This window comes from Microtus oregoni, unplaced genomic scaffold (genome assembly GCF_018167655.1).
Source record: "Microtus oregoni isolate MIOR12 unplaced genomic scaffold, Mior012 000004F_ref0000308, whole genome shotgun sequence".
Lineage (NCBI taxonomy): Eukaryota > Metazoa > Chordata > Mammalia > Rodentia > Cricetidae > Microtus > Microtus oregoni.
This window is the reverse complement of record NW_024543063.1, coordinates 3130983-3154254: the sequence shown is the minus strand read 5'-3', so window position 1 is coordinate 3154254 and position 23272 is coordinate 3130983. Positions and strand designations below refer to the sequence as shown.

The following is a 23272-nucleotide window of genomic DNA, read 5'->3' as shown; positions in this document are numbered from 1 at the left end:
CCACCACAGGGAAAGGCCACCCCGCCATGGCTTTCCCACATTGTCCAAGAGGTCCTGCTAAGGTGAGACGCTGCCATAGAAGGCTTAGCCATCAGCAAGGAAAGGAGGGGTCAGCTGTGTGCACAGAAAACCCTAAGCAGATGCTACCAGAGAAGCTGCTGACACAGCCCACAGGTGAATGAGATTACAGGAAATGAGGCAGGCTGTAGGACAGTCCAGTTCCCATAGTCTCACCGGGAACATTTGGAGAATGCTGTAGAATGGTGCTGTGCGCAGCAGCGTCGGAGCCACAGCCTCTGCGTGTGTAAGAAGAATTACGTGAAAGCTAAGGCTAAAAGGTGCAGAGAAAGCAGATGGGGAAAATGTTCCAGACAGCTAGAATAACGTGGTATGCATCTGATGATTACAGCATTTGTTTCCAGTCATTAATAACAGTGGTTGACTGGGGGAGGGGCAGAGACTTACATATCACTTTTGTGTGGGAAATATTGGTTCACATCTTTTTTGCTTGAAGGCAGAAAGATTCCTTGGACCACAAAAAAACCATGCAAAAGAAAGAAATGGACAAATTGGGGTATGTAAAAATTAGGAAGTTAAAGCTTTGAAGAAAGTAACAGAAAGCGAGAGGATGTGTATGTATGACTATAGATAGGTCAGAGAGGTCTCAAGACAGAGACAGACAGAGGACCAACTTCAAGACTACTTGAAGAAGAGCTGTAGGAGGCCAACGGACATGGAAATGAGCATTTTACTTTGCAGTAATCAGGGAAATGTAACTGCCAATCAAGCTGCTAGATGCATTTTGCTGGCCACATCTGAGAAGTCCGGAAGCCTGTTGGTGAGAACATGGACAACAAATTGTCTTATCCGTCACTAGAGGGACTAGAAAGTTGCCAGAAACGCTTGGAAATGATTTGGCAATTTGCTTGTTGAGCTGACTACCAATACAGCCTATGTCCTAACATAGTAAACCTGAGAAACTCACCTATCTACACCAGGTTATTTGGAGAACTTTTACAGCAGCAGCCTTTGTAGTTACCAGAAAGAGAAAAAAAAAAATCTCTAGCGCCAACTCAAGTGTTCGTCAATAAGAAGTAAGATACAATCAACTTTGGAGCATTAACAGCAGAGGCAGCAGTGAACCACAGGGACCCACACAATATGGAGGTCTCCCACTAATGAAAGGTTAAGTGGGAAAGAACGCCAATCATGGCACTCTGTCAAAGTTCAGAAGCAACAAAATCAAAGCCATGTCTTGTTCAGGTAATTCAAAAAAGTTTAGGAACTGATTTGAGGCCTGGGAATGGTGGCACACGCCTTTAATCTCAATACTCCAGAGACAGAGGCAGGAGGATCTATGAGTTCAAGCCCAGACTAGTTCACAAAAAGAGTTACAGGCTAACCACAGCTACATAGTGAAATCCTGTCTCCAAAAGTAAGTTTAAAACATAATTTTAAAGAGACCAAGAAATGACAAACATTGGGTGTCGTACAGCAGGGAGGGACCTGTAAGCCGATGGGAAGTATCACTCTGGCTTCTGGTCCCAGCACTGCTAGTCACCACCATTGATTTCTTTCTTAAAATGATGTTTAGATTTCTTTACCTTACGTGTGTTAGTGTTTTGCCTGCATTTATGTGTGTACGCCATGCGTGTACCCGAGGAGGCAAAGAGAGGACACTGGATCCTCTGGAACTGGAGTTACAGAGCCACCATGCGGGTGCTGGAACCGAACCTGGGTCCTCTGTGAGAGCAATAGGTGCCCTTAAGCGCTGAAGTGTCTCTGCGGCCCCCACCATTTATTTACTTCTCAAGTGTGACATTAGACTTTTCTCAGATCGAACATTCAAATTCAGGAGCACAACTTCCGGTTTAAAAGCAGCAGGTGTTGTTTTAAAGCTACAAACTGTCCCCGAAACATGCTAGTTTCACGTTGTGTCTGCTACAGACAGAAATAGCAAGGTCAGACATAAGGCATTTCCTGCCAAGCCTGGGAGGCTGTGGGTCCAGCAGGTTTTCTGGGAGACTCTTGAGTGGTTCAGAAGCAACCCCAGTCATTGTGTAGCTAAGAGCCGGGCATGAGACCTCTACAGATGACCCTGATTTGGCCTAAGCATCAAGGGGTACTGTAAACTTGTCCCGGGCCTCGATGCTACTTTCTAACCATTTGCATCTAGAGTAATAATGGCTGCCTTGCTTTGTTCTTGGGATCTCTCCTTAGAAATAGATGAGTGCCGGTCTCAGCCATGCCTGCATGGAGGCTCCTGCCAGGACCTCACCGCTGCTTACCAGTGCCTCTGCAGCCCAGGGTATGAAGGAGTCCACTGTGAGCTAGGTAAGAGGTCTGCTCAAGACACTGGGGTTCCCCAGCATGGCTGCCTCGTTCCACCACTCCTTCCCTTGGACAGAGCTCTGCCTAAGTAACCATCCCATCCCCTCTGGCTCTCGAGGATCATTCTTATGGTCAGGATAGATTTTAAAACGTCTCTGTCCCCTCCTGCCCTGGGGACTGAGAGCTCATCTGAAAATCCTTGGCCTAGGAATCAGACTCAGGCCTGGGGGTGGGGCAGAGGAGATGGACATGTTGGAGAGAGCAGAGGCCTGACCAGTATATGACAGGATGAGACCTGCATCCCTCGTGCCTGAGTGGGGCGCTAAGCCCCAAAACAGAGACGCTGGCTTCTGGAAGGGCAAAGCCTGGGAGCTGTTCCCAGTTGTATGCTAGAGCGCATTCAAGCATGGAGGACAGAAGCAGCCACAAGGATGTTAGGGATGCTTCATTAGAGACAGGCAATATACCAACCAAGAAGGAACAAGTGTTAGTGACAGAAGAAAGGCTGTGGTCCAGAGTTGGGACCCCTGGGACTGAGACCTCGGGGCCTTGCTGATCGTCAGGGAGCAATTAGAATCCTGGGGGACATGCAGGGAGCTCCAGCATGAGCCAGTACCATCCCCTGTCTATGCAGAGACAGACGAGTGCCAAGCACAGCCCTGTAGAAATGGAGGCTCCTGCAGGGACCTCCCAGGAGCTTTTATCTGCCAGTGCCCTGAAGGTTTCACTGGAGTCCACTGCGAAACAGGTAGGGTTCTTTCAGGTGGGTCCCACAGAACCAGGGCTGCTAGGAGATCGGAGGGAAGTCAGGAGCCATCCTCTTGCTGGACAAGCCACCCAGGGAAAGAAACCCCCCAAGGCTGTGGTGACCTGGAGGGAGGAAGGAAACTGGGTGGTGGGAGGGATCCCCGAGAGCCCCTCCTACCCACAGGTGCACCATACCCCTCTCCTGGCCACTGCTCCTTGCCTCCCCCCTATCCCTTCTTCCCGCTGTACTCTCCTCCCTCCCCCAGAGTCCCTCCCTGCAGCTCGGGCCAACCCTTTGGGTGTTCTCCAGAGGTGGACGCCTGTGCCTCCAGCCCCTGCCAGCACGGAGGCCGGTGTGAGGACGGTGGTGGGGCCTACCTGTGCGTGTGTCCAGAGGGCTTCTTTGGCTACCACTGCGAGACAGGTAGGATCTCAGGCCTCTCTGCCCACTGGGGGCCCTTCCCTAGCCCTCTGATCTCCTTGGTGGCCCTGTTTGCTGCCTTCACCTTCCTCCACTTCCACTTCCAGGATGACAGGCTCAGTCCATAGCTCCACATCCACCCTAACTGGCTCTGCTGTCCCTGGAGAGGCCGAGCTTACAGCCCCAGGGACCCACACTCACTGTCATTTCTGGGGAGAACTCTCTCCCCTATTAGCACATGGTAGGTCCCTCAGCCAGGCCTTTCCTGGCACTGGTACTGGTACTGGTAGCAGCTTATCCCTGCTCACCATTGCTCCCAGCACCAGAGTACTACTGGACAGCATTCTAGTCCATTCTAGAATGGTCTCTATCTCAGCCTGAAACAGAGCCCCTCCTGGATGGGAGCACTGACTTAGAGCCAAGACTGTTTTGGCTATGCAATGCCTGGCAGGTAGCACTTAGCTATACAAGGCACAGAGAGACAGCAGATGCCATGACACCACCCCACTCCTCCCCGACTTACGTCACCTATGCAACAAAAGGCCTAGGTACAAAAAAAAAAAAAAAAGAAAAAGAAAAAACAATTCCCCTTCTCACTGCTATTCCCCCCCCCCTCAGTGAGTGACCCCTGCTTCTCTAGCCCCTGTGGGGGCCGCGGCTACTGCTTGGCCAGCAACGGGTCCCACAGCTGTACCTGCAAAGTGGGCTACACAGGCAAGGACTGCACCAAAGGTGAGGGCCAGGAGCTCCGGGAAGGAGGATGGAGGAGCAAGGGGGCCAGAAGGTAGGCCAGGGGGCAAGTGGGAAAGATGGGCAGACAGATGCTGACCTAGGTCCCCTTCTTGAGAGCAGGGAGGTGGTACCAACAGCCACACATGTGGAAACACAGACTTCCAAGGGTCATGGCAGCCCAAATGAGAAGTCTCCCTGCCAGCAATGGCCTGGGTGACCAAGCCCCAGAACCAATCTAGGTGACTTGACTGGGGAGCTGCTCTTTTAAGCTTAAAGTCTAACCCCTGCACCTTCTTTGTGTTTGGTGACAACTCTGAAGAGCTCCTCCCACCAACAGCTCTCAGGGTAGAGAGGGTGGAGGAGAGTGGGGTCTCCATCTCCTGGAGCCCACCTGAGGGCACCATGGCCAGACAGGTGCTGGACGGCTACGCGGTCACCTACGCCTCCTCGGACGGATCCTCCCGGCGCACAGACTTCGTGGACCGGAGCCGCTCCTCTCACCAGCTGCGAGCCCTAGCAGCCGGCCGTGCCTACAATATCTCTGTTTTCTCCGTCAAACGAAACACCAACAACAAAAACGACATCAGCAGGCCCGCAGCGCTGCTCACCCGCACCCGTGAGTTCCTGAAGGTGTCCTGGCCACCGCTGCCCAGGGGAGGAACCTGTCCCTACCTATGGTTTAGTGGACATCTCTGTGTGAGGGCTGCCCTTCCTATTGGGTAGATCAGAGATCAGGTAGAAAGGAGCAGGCACTGGGCTGGGCAATGAGGAGCAGGAGATGTGGCATCAACTGAGCATCCTGTGGCCCTCCAGGACCCCGCCCTGTGGAAGACTTTGAGGTCACCAACATTTCAGCCAATGCCATCTCAGTGCAGTGGGCTCTCCACAGGATCCAGCATGCTACTGTCAGCAGGGTTCGAGTGTCCATCCTCTACCCTGAGGCCTCAGTGGCCCAGTCCACTGAGGTGGACAGGAGTGTGGACCGACTCACATTTGGGTAAGAGAAGCCTCAGGAACACAGGGCCCAGGGTGTTGTTTGTGTATCCATACACTTACCATCCTTCACCTGAGTGGGGCTGGGGCCTGAGTGAGCCAGCCTCACTGGGGACATGTGCATGTGCGTGTGTGTGTACTGTCCTACCTCGTGTAGCCCCAAGCCACTACAAACAGCAGTACTCTGACAGCATTGCAAGTACCCCAGAAAGTATAAGAATGCCCTAAAATCCAGGTTTGTTCTAGGTTTGTAGGCGTGTCCTTCACAGAATTGTCCAAACAATCTTTTTATTTTTTTTTAGAGTTACCTTTTTTAATTTTATGTGGATAAGTGTTTTGCTCTCACAAGCGTCTGTGCACCTTGTACCAGAGAGGACTCCTAAAACTGAAGTTGTGGATGGTTGTGAGCCACCATGTGGGTGCTGGGGATGGAACCCAGACCCTCTGCAAGAACAAGTGCTCTTACCCACTGAGCCACCTTCCCAGCCCTCTCAAGACCTCTTTCCTAAGCTTCTTGTTCCTTCTTGCAAACCTGTCCAGCTGTGCTGAGGACAGGCTGTCTTTGTTCATGGCCTCCTGGGTTCTTTTCTTCATCTCTCTGCAGACCGCCTGTCTCTTCAGTCCACTTGTTATAGACTGTGCTCCCGTCTTGCGGCACATCTCCCCTTCCATCTTGGCCTTACCTCCGATGTAGCTGCTTAGGTCTCTGTCAGTAGATCTGCATCATGTCTTCTTAGGCAGTTCCTGACCGCTTCTCTTCTCTTTGAATGTGCCATTCTTCTATCGTGATTTTGTTTTTACTAAAACTGCGCATTTGAACCAGGAGATGCAGAACTCCAGGACTGATTCTCCTCTTCCATTTTGTTTTGGTTTTAAGTGTTTTGTCCCTTGGTTTGCATGGTCACTTTCCCCATCTCCTCTGGATATGCAGCTGGTGTTGGAATACCCTGCTCCTTAATGCCTGGCTCCCCAAATAGGAAGAAAAGAAAATTGAAGTTGGCAGAGGGGCACTGGCTTTTGAATTCTCTGGATGTTACATCACTGGGTGCGATGGGTCTAGCAACAGTGGAGGGGGGCAACAACTGTGGCCCCCGTGTCCTCTGTGGTCAGAAGCAGCAAGTGGAGACCCCTATCACTTAGAGTGAGGTTTCTTTCTGCCCTGCCAGCATTCTGAAGGTTGCTCTAAAAGCCAGACCACGGCCGTTACATGGATCCACACAGACTTTCTTGGGTTGTCCCATTTCTGGACTTCCCATCTGAACATTTGTCCTCTGACCACACTGTGGCTATGTCCAGACGCTTCTCTCATTTCACTAGGTAGTGGGGAAACCTCCCAACCCTGGACCAGTACAGTTCAAGGGCTGACCGCTGATCTGCCCCTCATGGAGGTGCCCTCAGCCACTAGCAGCAAAATACCCCATTCCTGGTCACACAGAACTAGCCACAGACCCCTATATGTCCCTCTCTTCCTTGCCCCCTTCTGTCAGGGACCTGCTGCCAGGAAGAAGATACACTGTGCGGCTAACCACCCTCAGTGGGCCTGGGGGAGCCGAACACCCCACTGAGAGCCTGGCCTCAGCACCACTGAATGTGTGGACCCGTAAGTAGACAGGCACAGTTTCTCCCTGCAGTCCTCTGTCACACTTGGCACCCTCCTGACATTTTATCCTTTCCAAAGTGTCCTTATACTATAAGCCCAGCCCTTGACCTCCCCGAGATTTCTTCCCCAAGGCAGAAGCCCTCTGCTTACAAGTTCCCCATGTTCTCCCAGGGTGACAGTGTCACCAGTAACCAAGGCTGGTTTCAGATGCAGCTCCTGATCCCTCTCAGATCTTAGGTGATGTTTTTGCCAGATGCCCTTTGACCTGACTCTTGCTTTCTCCCTCTGTCCATTCCTCGTTCAGGGCCTTTGCCTCCAGCGAACCTGACTGCCTCTCGAGTCACAGACACCTCTGCCCACATGGTATGGGACGCCCCCGCTCCAGGTATCTCACTGGAGGCTTATGTCATCAATGTGACTACCAGTCAGAGCACCAAGAGCCGCTACATCCCCAACGGGAAGCTGGTGTCCTACACGGTGCGGGACCTGCTGCCAGGTCGGCGGTACCAGCTCTCAGTTACGGCTGTGCAGAGCACGGAGCAGGGCCAGCTGCACAGCGAGCCTGCCCACCTCTACATCATCACCTGTGAGTGCTCTGACAGGAGGGGGCTGGGAGCTGGTCAGACCCACAGCTGCTGCCTGATGTTCTTGGGGTGTGGTGTCCTTGCCCAGAGGAGGCAGAATAGACAACTGGCATGGGCCATTCCTGGGAATAGAGGCACAGGCACAAGAATGGTGACTTTTTACCCATGGGTAAGAAAGGACAATTGACAAGGTTAGCAATCTGGAAATACATGTTTGTCAAGCCTTCACCAATCCAATCCAGGCAGCCTTGGCAGCAAATGCAGGACCTCATCCTGAAAGAGCCACCAAGCAGGCAACAAGGAAGAGGACCAGGCCTGACCCAAAAGGAGTCACTGAACATGAGCACAAGAGGGGCCAGAGACCTCAGGTGGCTTTGGGAGGACAGGAAGGGACATTTGGACAGAGAAGCGCAAAAGCGAAAAGCTGAGGTGGGACTTTCAGGTCCCAAGGGTGACAGGGCGCCCTGCGGGAACCCATAAGTGTCCCTCGTGCCCTTTATTACATTCTCAAACCTCACACAAGGTGCGTGAAAAGCTTCAGCGGGGCTGAGCACAGTGAGAGGACAGGCAGCCGAACCTAAGAGCAGGGCAATGGAAGTCTTCCTAGGCCCCTCCTCCTTCCTCTTCCCAGCCCAGGAGGTTACTCTGTGAACACTACAGCCACTGATACAGTGCTTATCTGCGATGCTAATTCTCAGTCCCAACCCTGCCATTCTACTAGCTGGGCTCCAGGCAAACCTGCCAGGTAGAAAGCCAGGTGGGGTCTCACTGTGAGCCTGTCATTACAACAGGTCAGAGCCAGGATGGGGCAGATAAAGGAGGAGGCAGAAAGACACTCTAGGGTGACAAGGCCTGAAGCTGCCCATCAGGAAAACTGCTGACTCACAAGGCTGTGATCCAATCTGCTTAGCAGATGAAGGCTCTGCCAGGGCGTGTCAGGGAGCTGGCCTTCTAGGCCAGCGTGTCTGTTGCAGCACAAATGCATGGCCTCTGCTTAAAAAGGATATAGCAGATGATACAGGCTTCTTTGTTGTGATTGGAGCGGCAGCGGGCTGCATCCTGCCACCTGGCTAGCATTACCCGAAATAATTACACGGAAACTGTATTCTTTTAAACACTGCCTGGCCAATTAGTTATAACCTCTTATTGGCTAACTCTTACATATTGATCTAACCCATTTCTAATATCCGTATTGCCACTTGAGTGTGGCTTACCGAGACGAGTCTAATGGGCATCCATCTCGGAGCGGAGAATCATGGCGACTGCCTGACTCAGCTTCTTTCTCCCAGCATTCTGTCTGTCTACTCCGCCTACCTAATTTTCTGTCCTATTAAAGGGCCAAGGCAGTTTCTTTATTTAACCAATGAAATCAACACAAAACAGAAGACTCCCACATCACTTCTTGGGCAACCTGTACCCCTCTCTGCCCTTGCCTAAGCAGAGCCGGGTGTGAGCTGCCACTTTCCTGCAGCAGAGACAGGGACACCAGGCGACCTAGTTGGTGGCTTCTTCTCCTTCCTTTTCTGCAGCCTCCAGGGATGGCACTGACAGACGTTGGCACCAGGGAGGACACCATCTACGGATGCTCAGAAACAGACCGGCCCCTGTGCGCCTTCCAGAGCTGCGCCTGCTCAATGACCACAGTGCCCCTGAAACACCAACTCAGCCGCCCAGGTACACATGCTAGCCCCGGCCCTGGGTTCCTAGGCTGTGCTCAACCCTTGACCCTTCTACCCTGTCTGCAGGTTCTCAGAGCTTGTAGATGGAAGAGCAAGAGTGAGTGCCAGGTTTGGTGGCTTACCCAGCAAATCAGTCATTGTGAGATCACGTGAGTATTGCAAACTTCCTGGCACCAACTTGGTAATCAACCCTAGTGGCCTCACTGCCCTTGCCCGTGGCGTAACATATGTTGAGGCCCTTAAAACTAGATTGCACTAGCCTGTGAGTGCTCCACCAGCAATCACGATCCTGACCGTGTGTAAGGTTTTAGACTTCTAGGGTAGCAGGAAAGGAGCCTGCCATCCACAGTGGGAAGGCTGACCAAGTTAAGGGCACTCCAGGAGTCAGTCGCCTGTGAGAGGCCAGCCACTGAACCTCATGGGATTCCCCAGCTCCTTGGTGACTGAGAATGTTTGAGGGTGGGGAGCAGAGGGCATGAGTAGGGAGGGAGGGAGGGGCAGTGGGGAGCAGGGGGACCATGACAAAAGGACAACACCAAGCCAAGTTTGTGAGAGAGGGGAGCCTGCTGGCGGGCAGGCTGAGATGTGGAGTACCAAGGCAGAGGTCATCAGACTTGCAGACACGGGGCAACAGCAATGCCTACGGGCAGATTAATTTCTGTAGAGGTGATTTGCAGCTGGGGCCAAGAGTCCAGGCTGCTGAAAATGCTGAAAAAGAAGAAAATATACCTACCCACCCAGGAAGCAGGGAGAACCTGAGCCTGGGAAAGCGAGAGAGCCCCACACCTCAGCCAGCCACATGACAAGGAGCCTCCTTAGGAGGCAGCTCGGGAAAGTAGAAAGCATGTCTCTCAGAGGGGCAGTGGGAGACAGGGCTGGGACCACAGTGCTCTTTGCCAGTGTGTAGCATCAATGGGTGAGCTGGCAGGGATGGGCCTAGGCATGAAGCAAGGGCCATGTGGTCACCCTTAGCTTCTCCTAGAACCCACCACTCCGGTGCCGCTCAAGAACACAGAGGAGGCCCCTGAGCAGGTCCGCCTGGCCCTCCAGCTATCCAGGAACAGCAGCAAGGACCCAGAAAGTAAGTCACATGTATGGAGGGGACGGGAGCTGGCTATTCTTCATAGCTACCACAGTGAGAACACCACAGTGGGAAGTTAGGAGGCACAGGTTCTGCCCAAGGGGCAGCTGGGCACCCCATCTGGAAAACAGTCCCCTGCGTCATGAGTGAGGGGGACAGGAGAACAGGGCCAACCCAGGAAAGACGAGTCCATCCTGCCTCTTCCCAGTAGCCACCCACACCTCGCCCCTCACCTGCCCTGGGGATGCACCCAGCCTCACTTCAGAGAGGAGGTACTGAATCAGGCAAATCAGTGAAGAGTACCCACTGAGCAAGTCCTGCCTTGAGGGATGCCCTCCCAAATCTGGCAACCTGTAGGGCTACTCAGCCTGTACCATCTGATCAGCTGGCTCTCCCCACACAGCATAGCGTGTGTTTCCGGACCTCTGGGCTAGCAGTCGGCAGCACAAACTGATGCCTGCTCCTTCAACCGTCAGACTCTTGCTCTGTCCTCCCTCTGATCCCTCTAGGGATTATGGATGAGAGTTTTATGGATGAATCCTTTTTTTTAAAAAAGATTTATTTATTTATTTATTTATTACAGTATTCTGCCTGCATTTATCCCTGTGGGACAGAAGAGGGCACCAGATCTCAATACAGATGGTTGTGAGCCACCATGTGGTTGCTGGGAATTGAACTCAGGACCTTTGGAAGAACAGCCAGTGCTCTTAACCTCTGAGCCATCTCACCATCGCCTAGGACCCAGAACTCTTTTCTCCTCTGAGTCACATCAGGGTCTAGATTGTGTTCGCCCAGCTCCAAAGAAGACCTGAATACCTGTGGGAGTGTGACCCTCAAGGTCACCTCACGCGAAAACTCTGCCCTCCAAGGACACCTGTCCCTAGTAAGGGCACTTACAGTACCAGAGGGTACATTTGCAACCACAGGGCCACTGATCCCTGAACTCAATATTCTCCCCAGCCCAGGGGCACCTGTACCAGCTCCAGTGTGTACCCTGTGTGTGCCCTGTGCACACTGGGAGGATGGTTTGTAACATGAACAATAAAAACCCAGAGGCAGATATTGAGGTTCAACCTGAAAACCAGACAAGCAAAGCAGCCAAGCCACTAGAGAAGTCTCACCTCTGCCAAGGCTGGGTGACTGCAGACTAAGCAGACAGAAACTCTCACTCCTCCCATTTATATTCCCTCTAGTGCTGGGATTAAAAGTGTATGACTCCCTAGTACTGGGACTAAAGGTGTGAGCCACCACCATCTGGATTTGTTTCTGTATTGAAGATACCCTGCTGCTTTGGGAGTGAATAAAACAGACTCACTGGATAATCATGGGGTTTCTCTACGCAGCCCAGGCTGGCCTCTAACTTGTGATCCTCCTGCCTCGGTTTCCCAAGAGGGATTACAAGCGTGTGCCACCATACCTGGTTTGCTTCATTCTTTAAAGCCTAATATCCTGTTTTGTTCACCGGAAAGGCCTTAGGCAGGACAGCTCAGGCTGAGTGTCAGCTCCACACATGTTTCCACGAATGCAGGAAAAAGGCAATTTTCAGACCCAGGCAAGATATAGACTAAGCCCAGCATCCACTGTGTCAGACATAAGAGTTGGCGGAACTGTGCTCACTCACCTGAAAGGGTTCTTGTTAGACAAAGATGGGACAACTTGAAACCAAGAACGCTGATGACAGCTGTTCTTGTGTACTGGGCCAGATTACCAGGAGATGCAGCCTGCAGGACCAGCAGGCCTCCCCAGGCCCTGAAGCTGACACTGCCTTCCTGTTCCCAGGTGCCCTTGGTAGCTGTTCAGAAGATGCCTGTCAGAATGGAGGCACCTGTGTGCCAGGTGCCAATGCCCACAGCTGTGACTGCAGACCTGGGTTCAAAGGCAGACACTGTGAGCTTGGTGAGTCAGAGCTGGCTACTGGCCTCAGGGCAGCTGACACAGTGACCTGGGACTTGGCCCTGGGAGGCTGAGCATACAAACTGGCTATACTTAAGGGCTTCCAATCTGAGAGACTACAAGGCAGGAGCCAAAAGAGCCCAGGTAGGAAGGATGGTGGATGTGGGACCTGAGGGATGGACCATGAACCAACCACAAGGTGCATGGGGCTACTCAAGGCACTGCCCAGGAGAGAGCCTAGGAAGTCAGGAATGGGTGGTGATTGCAAGGAAACATTTCAGGCACTGGACTGATGATGAGAGGGAACATATTTGGACTGAGAACCAAAAGTGTTGGAAGCTCCCACAAAGACATAAAATAATTCCGAGGCCACAAGAACCTTAAGGAAAACCAACCTGCTGAAACTGAGCACCCTGAGGCAAGGCCCCAAGTCCAGAAAGTAGCTGACAGATCCCCAGGCTCACACAGGCTGCAGGGCTCTTTCCAGGCAAAGGTCTCTCTTGAGAGACAGAAACAGAGCCTCCTCCTCAAGGCTGGCCTTTCTTTCTCCTCTGTGCCACACAGCCTGTGAAAAAGTGCCTCGCCCCTGCACACGGCTGTTCTCAGAGACAAAGTCGTTTCCTGTCTGGGAAGGAGATGTCTGCCATCACGTGTAAGTCAGCTCCGCCTCTGCCCTTGTGCCCTGGTGCTGTGACTTTATCCCCTCCTCCCCCCCCCCCCCCCCCGAGGGACAGACACTGCAGGCACTGGCTTGGGCCATTTCTGTCTGAACTGTCTGTCCAGCCCATGAAGCCCAAGAACTGACTAAAGAGAACACAGGCTGAGTCCCATGCATGGAAGCCCTCACACAGTCCCAGGACCTGACTCTCCTCCTTCCCTTAAAGCCCGAACATCAATCAGCACATGAGAGCCCCAGTCCCAGCTCTACTGCTACCCCAGCGTGATGTGGCAGTGAGCAAATCACTCCTGCCGCGGTTTCTCCACCTGGACCAGGAGGAAGGACTACTTGTCTCATCTCTTGAGACCCTACCTGCTATAGCACTCATGACTCTGGGTCAGGTGTCTGAGGGCCTGCTGTGCTGGGCTGTTCCAGGCACTCAGGGAGCCAGATCCTGTGCTCTAGATGAGGACAGCCATAGCAAAGGCACATCTCTTCACAGTATAGGAGAAATCAGAGAGTGCCCAGGAAGGGAGAGAGAGAAAAGCGTAAGACAAGGAGAACAAGGAATAAAGGGGACAGGAGTAGGCTTCATGGGAGAGGGACACTGAACAGACATGGAGGAGGTGGAGCTATCAGAGAGAAAATAATGTTCCAGACACCAGGTACATGTGTTGCAAGGTGCCCAATATGTCTGAGGAACAGAGGCCAACAGAGCAGAGAATAATTTGGGAGCAGAAGACGGGGGGGTTCCTGGGATCTTGGAGACCCTCAGACGGACTGTGGCATTTGTTCCCCATGAACTGCAGAGATCCTAAAGGGCTCTGTGCAGACGGTGATGTGTGACCACGCTGTTCAAGCCCCTCTGGATGCTCGGAGGAGGAGGAGGAGGAGGAGAAGGAGGATAAGGAGGAGGAGGAGGAGGAGGAGGAGGAGGAGGAGGAGGAGGAGGAAGCAGGTGAAAGAACAGAAGGAAAAGGCAGAAAGTGTCCCCAAGCTTGAAGCAAAGCCAGGCTTAGACAGAAAGGGAAGAGGTCAAAGGTCCTAATCTGTATGGGTTTGGGGAAGCAGCCTTGACCACCACTGACCCTGGACCCACAATGGCAATCTGATGTTAGTCCGCACCTACCAGCCCTCCAGCTTCCAGCTCTTCTGGTTACACCAGAGCCTGCCTCTGTTAGATGCCCCCGTCATGTGAGGAGAATCCTTCATTCAGCAAACTTTCTGTCCTGCTCTTGTAACCTATATGTATCTTTGAAGAGACTCCCCTTAGCTAACAGAGATGAGTCTTGCTTATATTTTTTCTGATTGGTCTTACTAGAGTTTAAATCACTTTACAATTATCATAATGGGTGGTGTGGCTGGGTTTAAATCTATGTATCATTTATATTTTTTTTTTCCATCTGAACCTTATTGCTTTTTCCTCTTCTCTGGCTTGGTCACCGATTAGAATTGTTTCATTCTGTCCCGTAGTCACTCTAGGATTTCCAATGCACAGCTTCAGTTTGTCTCCACTTACCTTGAGTTACTTGCATACAACTGCAGTTACAGGAGACTTACTCCCATCTACAGCAGGAGACTTCCTTTGTGTAACTTAAGATTCCATCTGGTATAATTTTCCTTCTCTGGAAAACTTACTGGAACATGTCTGAGGACACAGACTCATAGGTGATGGTTCTCTGCTCTCGCTGGTCTGAAAGACTTTTGTCTAAGCCTCACTTTGGGCATATTTACTAAGTATAGGATGATTAGTTGACAGCTCTGATTCTTGTTTCAGCGCTCCAGGTTAGAAGTATCTTTATGACAACATACTTGGCACACACAATGAAAAAGGAGGATTTATTTTGGCTCGCGGTTATAGAGGTTTCATTCCATGATGGTGGAGGTCAAGGTGAAGTGGAAGAGCTCCTGGCATGGTTCCCTGGCTTTCTCCTTTATCCACTTGTACAGTCTGTGGGATGGTACCATCCACATCACGGCAGCCTTCTCTTCAAACAAACACCCCCAGACACAACCAAGGATGCTCTTCACTACCTCGTGTGCTTCTAGGTGCAACCGAGTTGACAAATTTAGCCCTGTCACCACCCATGTCTTCTCCATCCCTGTGGCGCCTTTTAAATTTTCTCTTTATTGCTGTTTCTGGCCAGCTTGATCATGTGTTTTGGTTTTGATAGTGTTTATTTTTATTCCCTGAGTATTTATTTATTTACTTATTTTGAGGTAGAGTTTCTCTTTGTAGTCCTGCCTGTCCTGGAATTAGCTAATGTAGACCAGGCTGGCCTCAAACTCACAGAGATATACTTGCCTCTGCCTCTGGAGTGCTGGAATTAAAGGGTTCCTTCTCTGGAATTTGTTAATATTGTATTTCTGGGGCTTTAGCTTTTGTCAAATCTGAGCCATTGTTCTTATCTTCTTTGTTCCTCCATTTCTCTTCTCTCCTAGAGCTCGATTATGAATATATTTAACTAATATTGTCCCTCGGGTCACTGTAGATCTTTCCATTGTCTTAGTGTTGTGAATGGTGTATATGTGTATATATCTATGCTTCCTGTAGGGTAGTTTGCATTGCTATGTGTTCAATGCCACACACCTTCTCTTTTGCATCATCTAGTTTGTTGTCAATCCAATTCAACAATTCAACTGCAACTTCAGATACTTGTTGATGGTTGTTGGATTAGATTTTTTTTGGGGGGGGGGTCACTGTTTTTTTCAGTCTTAAGATTAAACCCAAGGCTGCCCAGCAAGTACTGTGCTACTGAGCCCCAACACAGACACTGTGTTTATCATTGTCAGCCACTTCTCTCTTCATTTTGCTGATATTTTTCTTGAGCTTATTGAACATGTGGGACAAACAGGTAGCAAATACTTCAGTTTCCTCTCATTTGATTTTTGGTTCTTATGATTTTTTTGAATGTATAATTTATCAGATGTTGAACATTATAAGTTTCATATTACTGGGTGGTGAATTTATTTGAATTCTTTTCAAGAAAGAGATTTTTGTTGTTTTGTTTTCTGCAAGGCAGGCTTCAATTACAGTTTGGTCCTTTTGAGGATTTAGGATGGCTTTAGAAACTTTATCTAGAGCTAATTTCACCCTCTTCTGTGGCACTATCTTCCTGGAGTCAAAAAAGATCTTAGCACTCTTGGCTCAGGTCTGGCCTTGCTGCTCAGGACTCCAGGCCTGTGTGTGCACAGCTCGCCTCTCATGGCAGATTTCCAGACTGCCCCCATGGATCCCTCTACTCCAGAGCACCCCCAAGTTCTAGCTGCCTCTGCCTCTCCAACTCGAGCCTGCCTCCTCAACACTGACCACTGCCTACTCCCAGCAAATGCTCCAGCCTGCCTTCTCACGTTCCCCTCTTCTCAGGGCATGCGATTTTTTCTCAGCTATGCCCCCTCTCCCCTCCAGTTCTCTGGTAGCTGAAGCTGAAGGTCAACTCCAGGTCCTCTGTTCCCTGGCAGCCAGAAGAAGTCCTCCAAACGGGCCTCCCAACTAGTGCAGGCAGGAGCTTCTCTGCCAGCTCCCTGGTTTTCTTTTCAATGGCTCAGACATAGAAACTCTAACAGGCCCAAGCACAGTCCCATTCCCATGGAATGCTGAGAAGATCTATGAGTATATCCCGCTACACGTGAAACGGAGACTTGGGAGCTAAACAGGCTTGCTGGCATAGCTAATTAGAAAATGGGATGGGCAGGCTTCATCAGGCCTCCTGGTCCATACTGCCTGCCTTTGAGGCTTCCAGGGCCAGACTTCATGACTGTGTTCTTGAAACATTCATAGAACAGAAGAGTGGGTTTCCTGATTTGCTTTCTACTGTTGTGACAAAGAACAACCAAAAACAACTTGGGGAGGAGAGTGTTTATCTCAGTCTTTACGAAGGGCAGGAACGTAACCACGACAGAAACATAGAGTCAGGGACTAAAGCAGAGAGCACAAGGAGTCCTGCTTACTGACTTGCTCCCCACACCTCACTGGACAAGCTATCTTATACCATCAGGACCACCTGCCCAAGGGTTAAACTAGCCACACCAGTCTGGACCCGCCCACATCAACCATTAGTCAAGAAAAGGTTCCTACACACTTGTCAGACTATAGGCCAATCTGACAGAGGCATTTCCTCAATTAAAGTTCTCTCTTCCCATATGACCCTATCTTGTGCCAAGCTGACCAACAAAACAAGCAAGCAAGCAAACAAATAAACAAAACACTAACTAGCACACTGAGTCAGACCGTCCCAAAGCCTCAGGACAAGTGGCCTGTCCCAGCAATGTCCTGTCACTGAAATTTCAGTGAGTCCTTTCACCACCTTGGGTTTGTCAGCATTTGTGAAACGGTACCCTGAAATGAATACATCTTTATGCACGCTAGACTTTACGTACACCCCCAGTAACACTGTATTAAGAAAATAGTGGGCTCTGCCTCTGTCCAGCCTAGATGAAACAGTTAGACGCCTCTCCCGGCGTCTGGTTTCACAGAGTTTCCTTGTGACAACAGGTATAAGAAAGTCTACAAAGTTCACCAGGACATCTGCTTTAAAGAGCGCTGTGAGAGCACAAGCCTCAGGAAACCCCAAGCAGGTACCCCTGGGGCCAGGCTGCCTCGTGCAGTTCTGTGGGTGCGTGGGTAACGGTAGTGACAGGGTTGGAGCAAGCCAGGCTGTTTGCCCAAACACCTCACGTGCGGCTGTACCCTGCTCGGAAACGGATGCCCACACCCGCACGTGTGGGGGCACAGACAGGCCCAGCGGTGTCCGGAGGCCGTCACTCCAGACAGAGAATCGGTGCTGTGATGGGAAAGCACAGGATGTTACTGACAGACCCAAGTGTATAAGCGCAAGTTTAGAAGATCCTTTTACACCCACTCACAGCCAAGCTTCCCCCCAGTTTAAGGTAGTCACAAGCTGCATCGCTGTTTACGATCTTGCTCAAAGTTCTACTGATGTGGGAGTGTCATATATCAATCTGTTGATTTCATTGGTTAAGTAATAAACAGACTGCTTGGCCTCATAGCTTAGAACATACGTGGGTGGAGTAAACAGAACAGAATGCTGGGAGGAAGAGGAAGTGAGCTCAGTCTCGACAGCTCTGCTCTCTGGAGCAGAGACGCCATGCTCCCCTCTCCAGATGTGATAGCTCTGCTCTCTGAGACACACGCGATGAAGCTCCGACCCAGGATGGACGTAGGCTAGAATCTTCCCGGTAAGACCGGGGCTACACAGATTATAAGAAAATGGGCTAGTCCAGGTGCGAGAATTAGCCTAGAAGAGGCTAGATAGAAATGGGCCAAGCAGTGTTTAAATGAATACAGTTTGTGTGTTGTTATTTCGGGCATAAGCTAGCCAGGCGGCTGGGGTGCTGGGGACGCAGCCCCACCGCTCTTATTACAACATTCTACTGAGAGCATCATGTTCCGACAATGAGAGTCCACCTTCAGGTATGATCTCCATGACCACCTGAAGCCACATGTCACATCCTTGCTCTGCATAACTAAATCTGAGGAGAGGCAGCTGCAGCATGCAGTCACCAGGAGCGCTGCTTGACCTGAGTGTGTTACTACCTCCCAGGGCAGCTCTTGCTTGCTTCCTTCCACACTCTTCCCACAATGCCAGGGTACTTCTGCTCAATCCCCATATGCATCCACCAGACTGAGAGGGCAGATGCCGGGCAGTCTGTATGTGGACTTGGCTGGGTTATAGATGAGGAACAGAGAAGATTAAGGGTGGGGTTTAAGGCGCACAAGGTTCTTTTTCACTAAACTGGTGTTCTTCATTATTTCAGGAAACAAAGTAACAGTCAAACACTGAAGAAATCTTAAGGAACACTCTCCTTCATACCAAGATCTGTTGAGAACTGGAGACACCATCACACCCAGCACCTTGAGCACTGAGGTCCTTTACCAGACACTGATGGCACAGACTCAGCACTGTGCTCTTACAGACCCAACCAGGAAGGCTCCAGAACTCCCTACTATAGCCTCCCTCTAGATACAACCTGGTCTGGCCGTGAATATGAATCTGCTTTCAGGTGGAAATGAGACTTTAAGAGGGAGGGGCAACTCTCTCTCTCTCTCTCTCTCTCTCTTTCTCTCTCTCTCTCTCGGCAGATCAGTTACAGCGAGGCACAAGAATCACCTGGCCCCTTTAGGGCAGTGGGCCTGGGTGGTAAAAGGATCAAGGATGCCAAACAACCCTAGGGGTGCTGGGAAGGCTCTAAGGAAGTACCCCCAACCCTATGAATGGCATTCTACTGGTGAAATAGGGTGGGAACCTTGTCATGTAACACCCAGGTGATCCTAAATGCAGCCTCTCATTGGGGGGTTAGGGTGGATCCTGGGATTCTAAGCACCAATATCCCTGAAATGAAAGAAACTTTGCCTGCTTGCTCCAGCATGCCCCACCCACCTCCCCATGTATAAACTGTGAGATGTTAAAGGGCATTGGATGTTTTTCCACAACAGTCTGGAAAATACTGGGTTACTCTGTGGAGACCCATGTATAGCCCAAACTCAGCCCCACAGTGACTTCCTATTGATGTGACATAATTGGGAACGACAGATTGGCTGGCCCAAGAAAATTTACTCCCCTCCCTTGGGAGAGCCAGAACAGTTCACTTTTCCTGTGTTGGGAGAGAGGCGTATCTGGAAACTAGCCACATCAGCAGTCAGCTTTTTCTTCTACAGTGGAGGACATGAAGGAGAAATGTCACCCAAAGGCCTAAGAACAACCACAAACAAAGGAGCTCCAGGCAACGCTCATCCTAAGGAAAAATGCTCACAGTAAGGGATAGGACATGAGCAAAGGTGATCGGGGCATCAGAACAGCAGGCTCTCGGACATCAAGCAGCAGGGCCTTTGCATCCTCACCGTTTCTACTATGAAAACCCTGTATGAAGAGCAGCTGACAACACTCAAATCCTGTCCGCTCCACAGCATCACCTTTCACCTCAGCCTCCAAGAATGCAAACACAAAACACCTCCAACACTTGTGAGCAATTTAAACCCACGAAGATCAAGAGTCAGTCCAGACATTATTTGGTTTTAAAATATTTACATTGCAATACGTCACTTGAAATATCAATGTATCTTTTAAGAACTCACCCAGAATGCCCATTTTTATAAAAATTAATAATCCCCAGCTACTTACCACAGACTGACTTATAGAACACTTATTTCCAGAGCAACAGGGAAAACAGACAGGAAGCACGCATGCGCGCGCGCGTACACACAGACAGACAGACAGACACACTCACACAAAACACCATTCAAGGCTGCCCTAGGAAAACGACCCAATGCCATCACCAGAAGGCAGCAGGGGACCAGCAGCCTATTGATTCAAATTTAAAGGACGGGCTGAACCCAGGTGTCCTCATAGAGGTTCCTGTGTTCTCACTTCCACCCTCTGCATCACAGCCAGCTGGAATTCTGGCGATGCAAGAATGAATACAGGTCCCCTGGGGAACAGTGCCTGCTGCCCCCAGAGAAAGATAGTGGGCATAAAAAGGAGTCTGTTTGCTGCTCCTGCTTCTAAAGGGTCAGCAGGTGCTGGTAACACTGCCCACCTCAAGAATTTTCAAGATGCAGAAAAATGAGGTCTGAAACCTAACTTAAAAATGACAGGAGACAAGTTCTTGGCTGTAGTCAGTCTCCCCTAAGACCTCTGTCCTCAGATTTCTAGAAGATAGACAACCAGATCCGCACACCCAAGGATTCCTGCAAGGGAAGCCCTGAAGCATCTGCAATCTTAACCCAGGCTGCTGTTTGTGCAGCTGTAGCCAGTACCTCTGTGAGCAGTGAGTGTGCAAATTACCTGGGTTAGCAGGCTTGGTCAGTGGTGCTTCTCTATGCTCGGAAACCGCCCCAGATTCCAGCATCAGAGAAGTGTCTCTTGAACCCTCAAAACCTCAAGAAGAAAAGACTCAGCTTTCACAAGAGATGCAAAAAGGACCACATGGAAACAGAGGAGCTCTACCCTGCTCCTCTCGTTTATACTGACCTTAAGAAATGCTAATCACTACTACTACAGAGTTTAGACACTTGGTCTACAGCTCAGGAGTTGGCAGGGCAGACAAATGCGTTTTCAGATGGCGTGACCTCTCTGGCACCCACCCAACTCTGCTACTGTACTGCCAACACGGTCACAGATGTAGACAGACAGCATGGCTGTATCCCATTAACTCTTCATCCACAGAAACAAGCGGTAGGCCACAGTTGGCAGTGCCTGGCTTAGATCTAGACCTCGGTCTTCTGTACAGAAAGACATCTCCTGAAGGACAAGCTGCCATCAAGGCATGAAGACCCCTGAACGTCACAGAAGAAAAGGAGCCAAGATCCTTGCTCGGAAACCTAAGCTATGCATCCACCATAAAGCAGCAAGCGCTACTCTGTTCACAACTGACGGGAGCACAGAGTGGCACAGGGCGGGCAGGCTCCTGGAGACAGGGCCCAAGGCGTCTTGTAATCCGTGCCTCAAGGCGATGGTCTGGCCAACAAAGACAAACACACTTCACCCAGCCTGTTTTCCACTCTACTCTCAACAAGGCTCTAAGCAGCTGCCTTCTCCTGTAGTGAGGTCGGAAAAAAGATCCCTCGAGAACAGAGCCTACCTGACTGGAGATCCAGTACCAACCAGAGGCCTCCTGTCCTCAGTTCATAAAAACGTACTTTGAAGAAAAACATTTATTTTTACCAAATATTGCTGAGCCTGTGCATTATGCAATTTTTTCCTTTTCATGTCAAAAACTCACACTGGCTTGTCTCCAGAGACCTGGGGGGCCAAAGACAGGGCTCAGAGACCAGCTCCACAAACATCTATGTCAACTTCCATGCGACAGTGAGACCTGCCACCATCCCGCTACAGAAGCTACAGCATTAGCAAGACCAAGTGACATCGCTGGAAACGTAGATGAAACCTTTATAGTAATGACCTCAGGAGCCTCACCCACCAGGCCAACCCTGCCACATTCCCACTTCCAGTTGGAGCCTATGTTTCAGACAGGACCCAGCCCACTGAAGGCAGAGTGTGGAGCTGGCACACAATCCTTCCAGTGTTTCCCAGGGGAGACAGACTTGCTGATGCTGAGGAAGTTGTGGTAACATTCCACACATGCCTCTGCTTTCTCACACGTCTTTCGGAAGCAGATGTGTGTCCTTCCAAAACAGTCACTGTCCATTTGGGAAATGTCACAATAGAATCAGAAGACTGACAAGGTGTAAAGATTTATTTGGGGGCCAAAATGAAGACGCAATCATGAGTTGTTGGGCTTACCGTTTGCTAATCCAAACACGGGATGAGCAGACACCTAATTAAGTCAGGGTTAGCATTCTATTTAGCTCTGATGGAGCCCAAGGCCAAATATCCTACATTCAGGGACAGTGGAGGTCACTTCAGTGCCACAAAGTAGAAGAGTGAGCAGCAAAGAACGAGCATCACTGTTCTCAAAGAGCTTTGTCTATGGCCAAGAACAGCCACGAGGCATCTCCCTTCTCTACTGCCCTCGGGCTGCTGGAGGTAGACAGGACGGCTTGCTGTGTCTTACTTTGTGTCGAGAGTCCAACAGGCAAAGACAGGGCCTTGCCAGGGATTGGCCTGCCTCACAGACCTCTGATTGCATGGGAGTCTTGGGATGACGGCTTTTCTCTGTGAATGCTCTTCTCTTTGAAGTCAGGCTCTAGGTGAGTCCAAAGCCTCCGCGCCTTGGTGCTGATTCCTCACAAAATACACCTCAGATCCAGCAAGATCTCTACTTTAGACAGAAGTAAGTATGTCAAGCCCATTTACCATCCAAATGTGGTACGGTCACAGTACTTTACTGGGCCAGGTCTTGGAGCAGTTTCTCAGCTGGGACACTGCTTTGTGGACCTGATCATTCATGTGCAGTGCAAGGGAGGGTATTTTGCTGGCTTCTACTCTCAAGATCCCAGGGCCCTGACACACAGAAAAATCTCCAAAGATTGTCAGATATCTTGAGAACCAGGGCATCCCCATGTATGCATTGGGTTCTGTCTATATAGGAAACACAAGACCCATAGAGGGATTTCACATGACTATTAAATGTCACTAAGTAGAAAAAAAAATATTACCAAGCATTTCTGATTTGGGCTCTACCATCAAAAAAGCTTTCTGCATCACCAGCCCTGTGCGGTTTCCTGAGGAAGGAAAACTTCCTAGGAGGCCTCAATCCTCTGAGCCTTAGCTCCATCAAACCAGGCCTCTCCTCAGAGCTTACCTCATGCCAGCACCAGTACTGAACAGCACTCAAGACACTCACTGTGCTCCCCAGGGTGATATCCATGCCAGGGTATCTGAAAGATCCCTACAACAAACCAAAATCAGACCTGGGGTCTGTGTTCTCCATCTATCACAGAGAAGGCAGAAGGGAAGTCCCTCAGAGACCACCCACAGCCCCTGAAGTGCTGGTTCTGAGCCCGTTCACTCTGGCAGCACAGGCTAAAGGGCCAAAGAACCAGGCCTTGAAGTGGCTATTAGCCAGGAACCCACATGAAGGCCAGCTTGCCCAAGCAGGAAGGGTCAGCATCTCACAGATGAGAAGAAGGT

General features: G+C 50.6%; 1 protein-coding gene across 1 annotated transcript in view; it reads left to right on the top strand.

Annotated features, from left to right (window-relative positions):
- The window catches only part of LOC121447195 (sushi, nidogen and EGF-like domain-containing protein 1), a 60693-nt gene extending 38754 nt beyond the window's left edge, over positions 1 to 21939 (top strand). The window contains exons 17-31 of the mRNA XM_041650309.1: positions 2221 to 2334; positions 2966 to 3079; positions 3389 to 3502; positions 4118 to 4231; positions 4551 to 4847; positions 5045 to 5228; positions 6712 to 6824; positions 7129 to 7410; positions 8938 to 9082; positions 9154 to 9236; positions 10070 to 10168; positions 11948 to 12064; positions 12626 to 12713; positions 17215 to 17297; positions 18498 to 21939. Of these exons, the coding sequence (XP_041506243.1) occupies positions 2221 to 2334; positions 2966 to 3079; positions 3389 to 3502; positions 4118 to 4231; positions 4551 to 4847; positions 5045 to 5228; positions 6712 to 6824; positions 7129 to 7410; positions 8938 to 9082; positions 9154 to 9236; positions 10070 to 10168; positions 11948 to 12064; positions 12626 to 12713; positions 17215 to 17297; positions 18498 to 18523 (1973 nt within the window). The 3' untranslated portion in view covers positions 18524 to 21939. The remainder of the gene's footprint in view (positions 1 to 2220; positions 2335 to 2965; positions 3080 to 3388; positions 3503 to 4117; positions 4232 to 4550; positions 4848 to 5044; positions 5229 to 6711; positions 6825 to 7128; positions 7411 to 8937; positions 9083 to 9153; positions 9237 to 10069; positions 10169 to 11947; positions 12065 to 12625; positions 12714 to 17214; positions 17298 to 18497) is intronic.
- The last annotated feature ends 1333 nt before the right edge of the window (positions 21940 to 23272 follow it).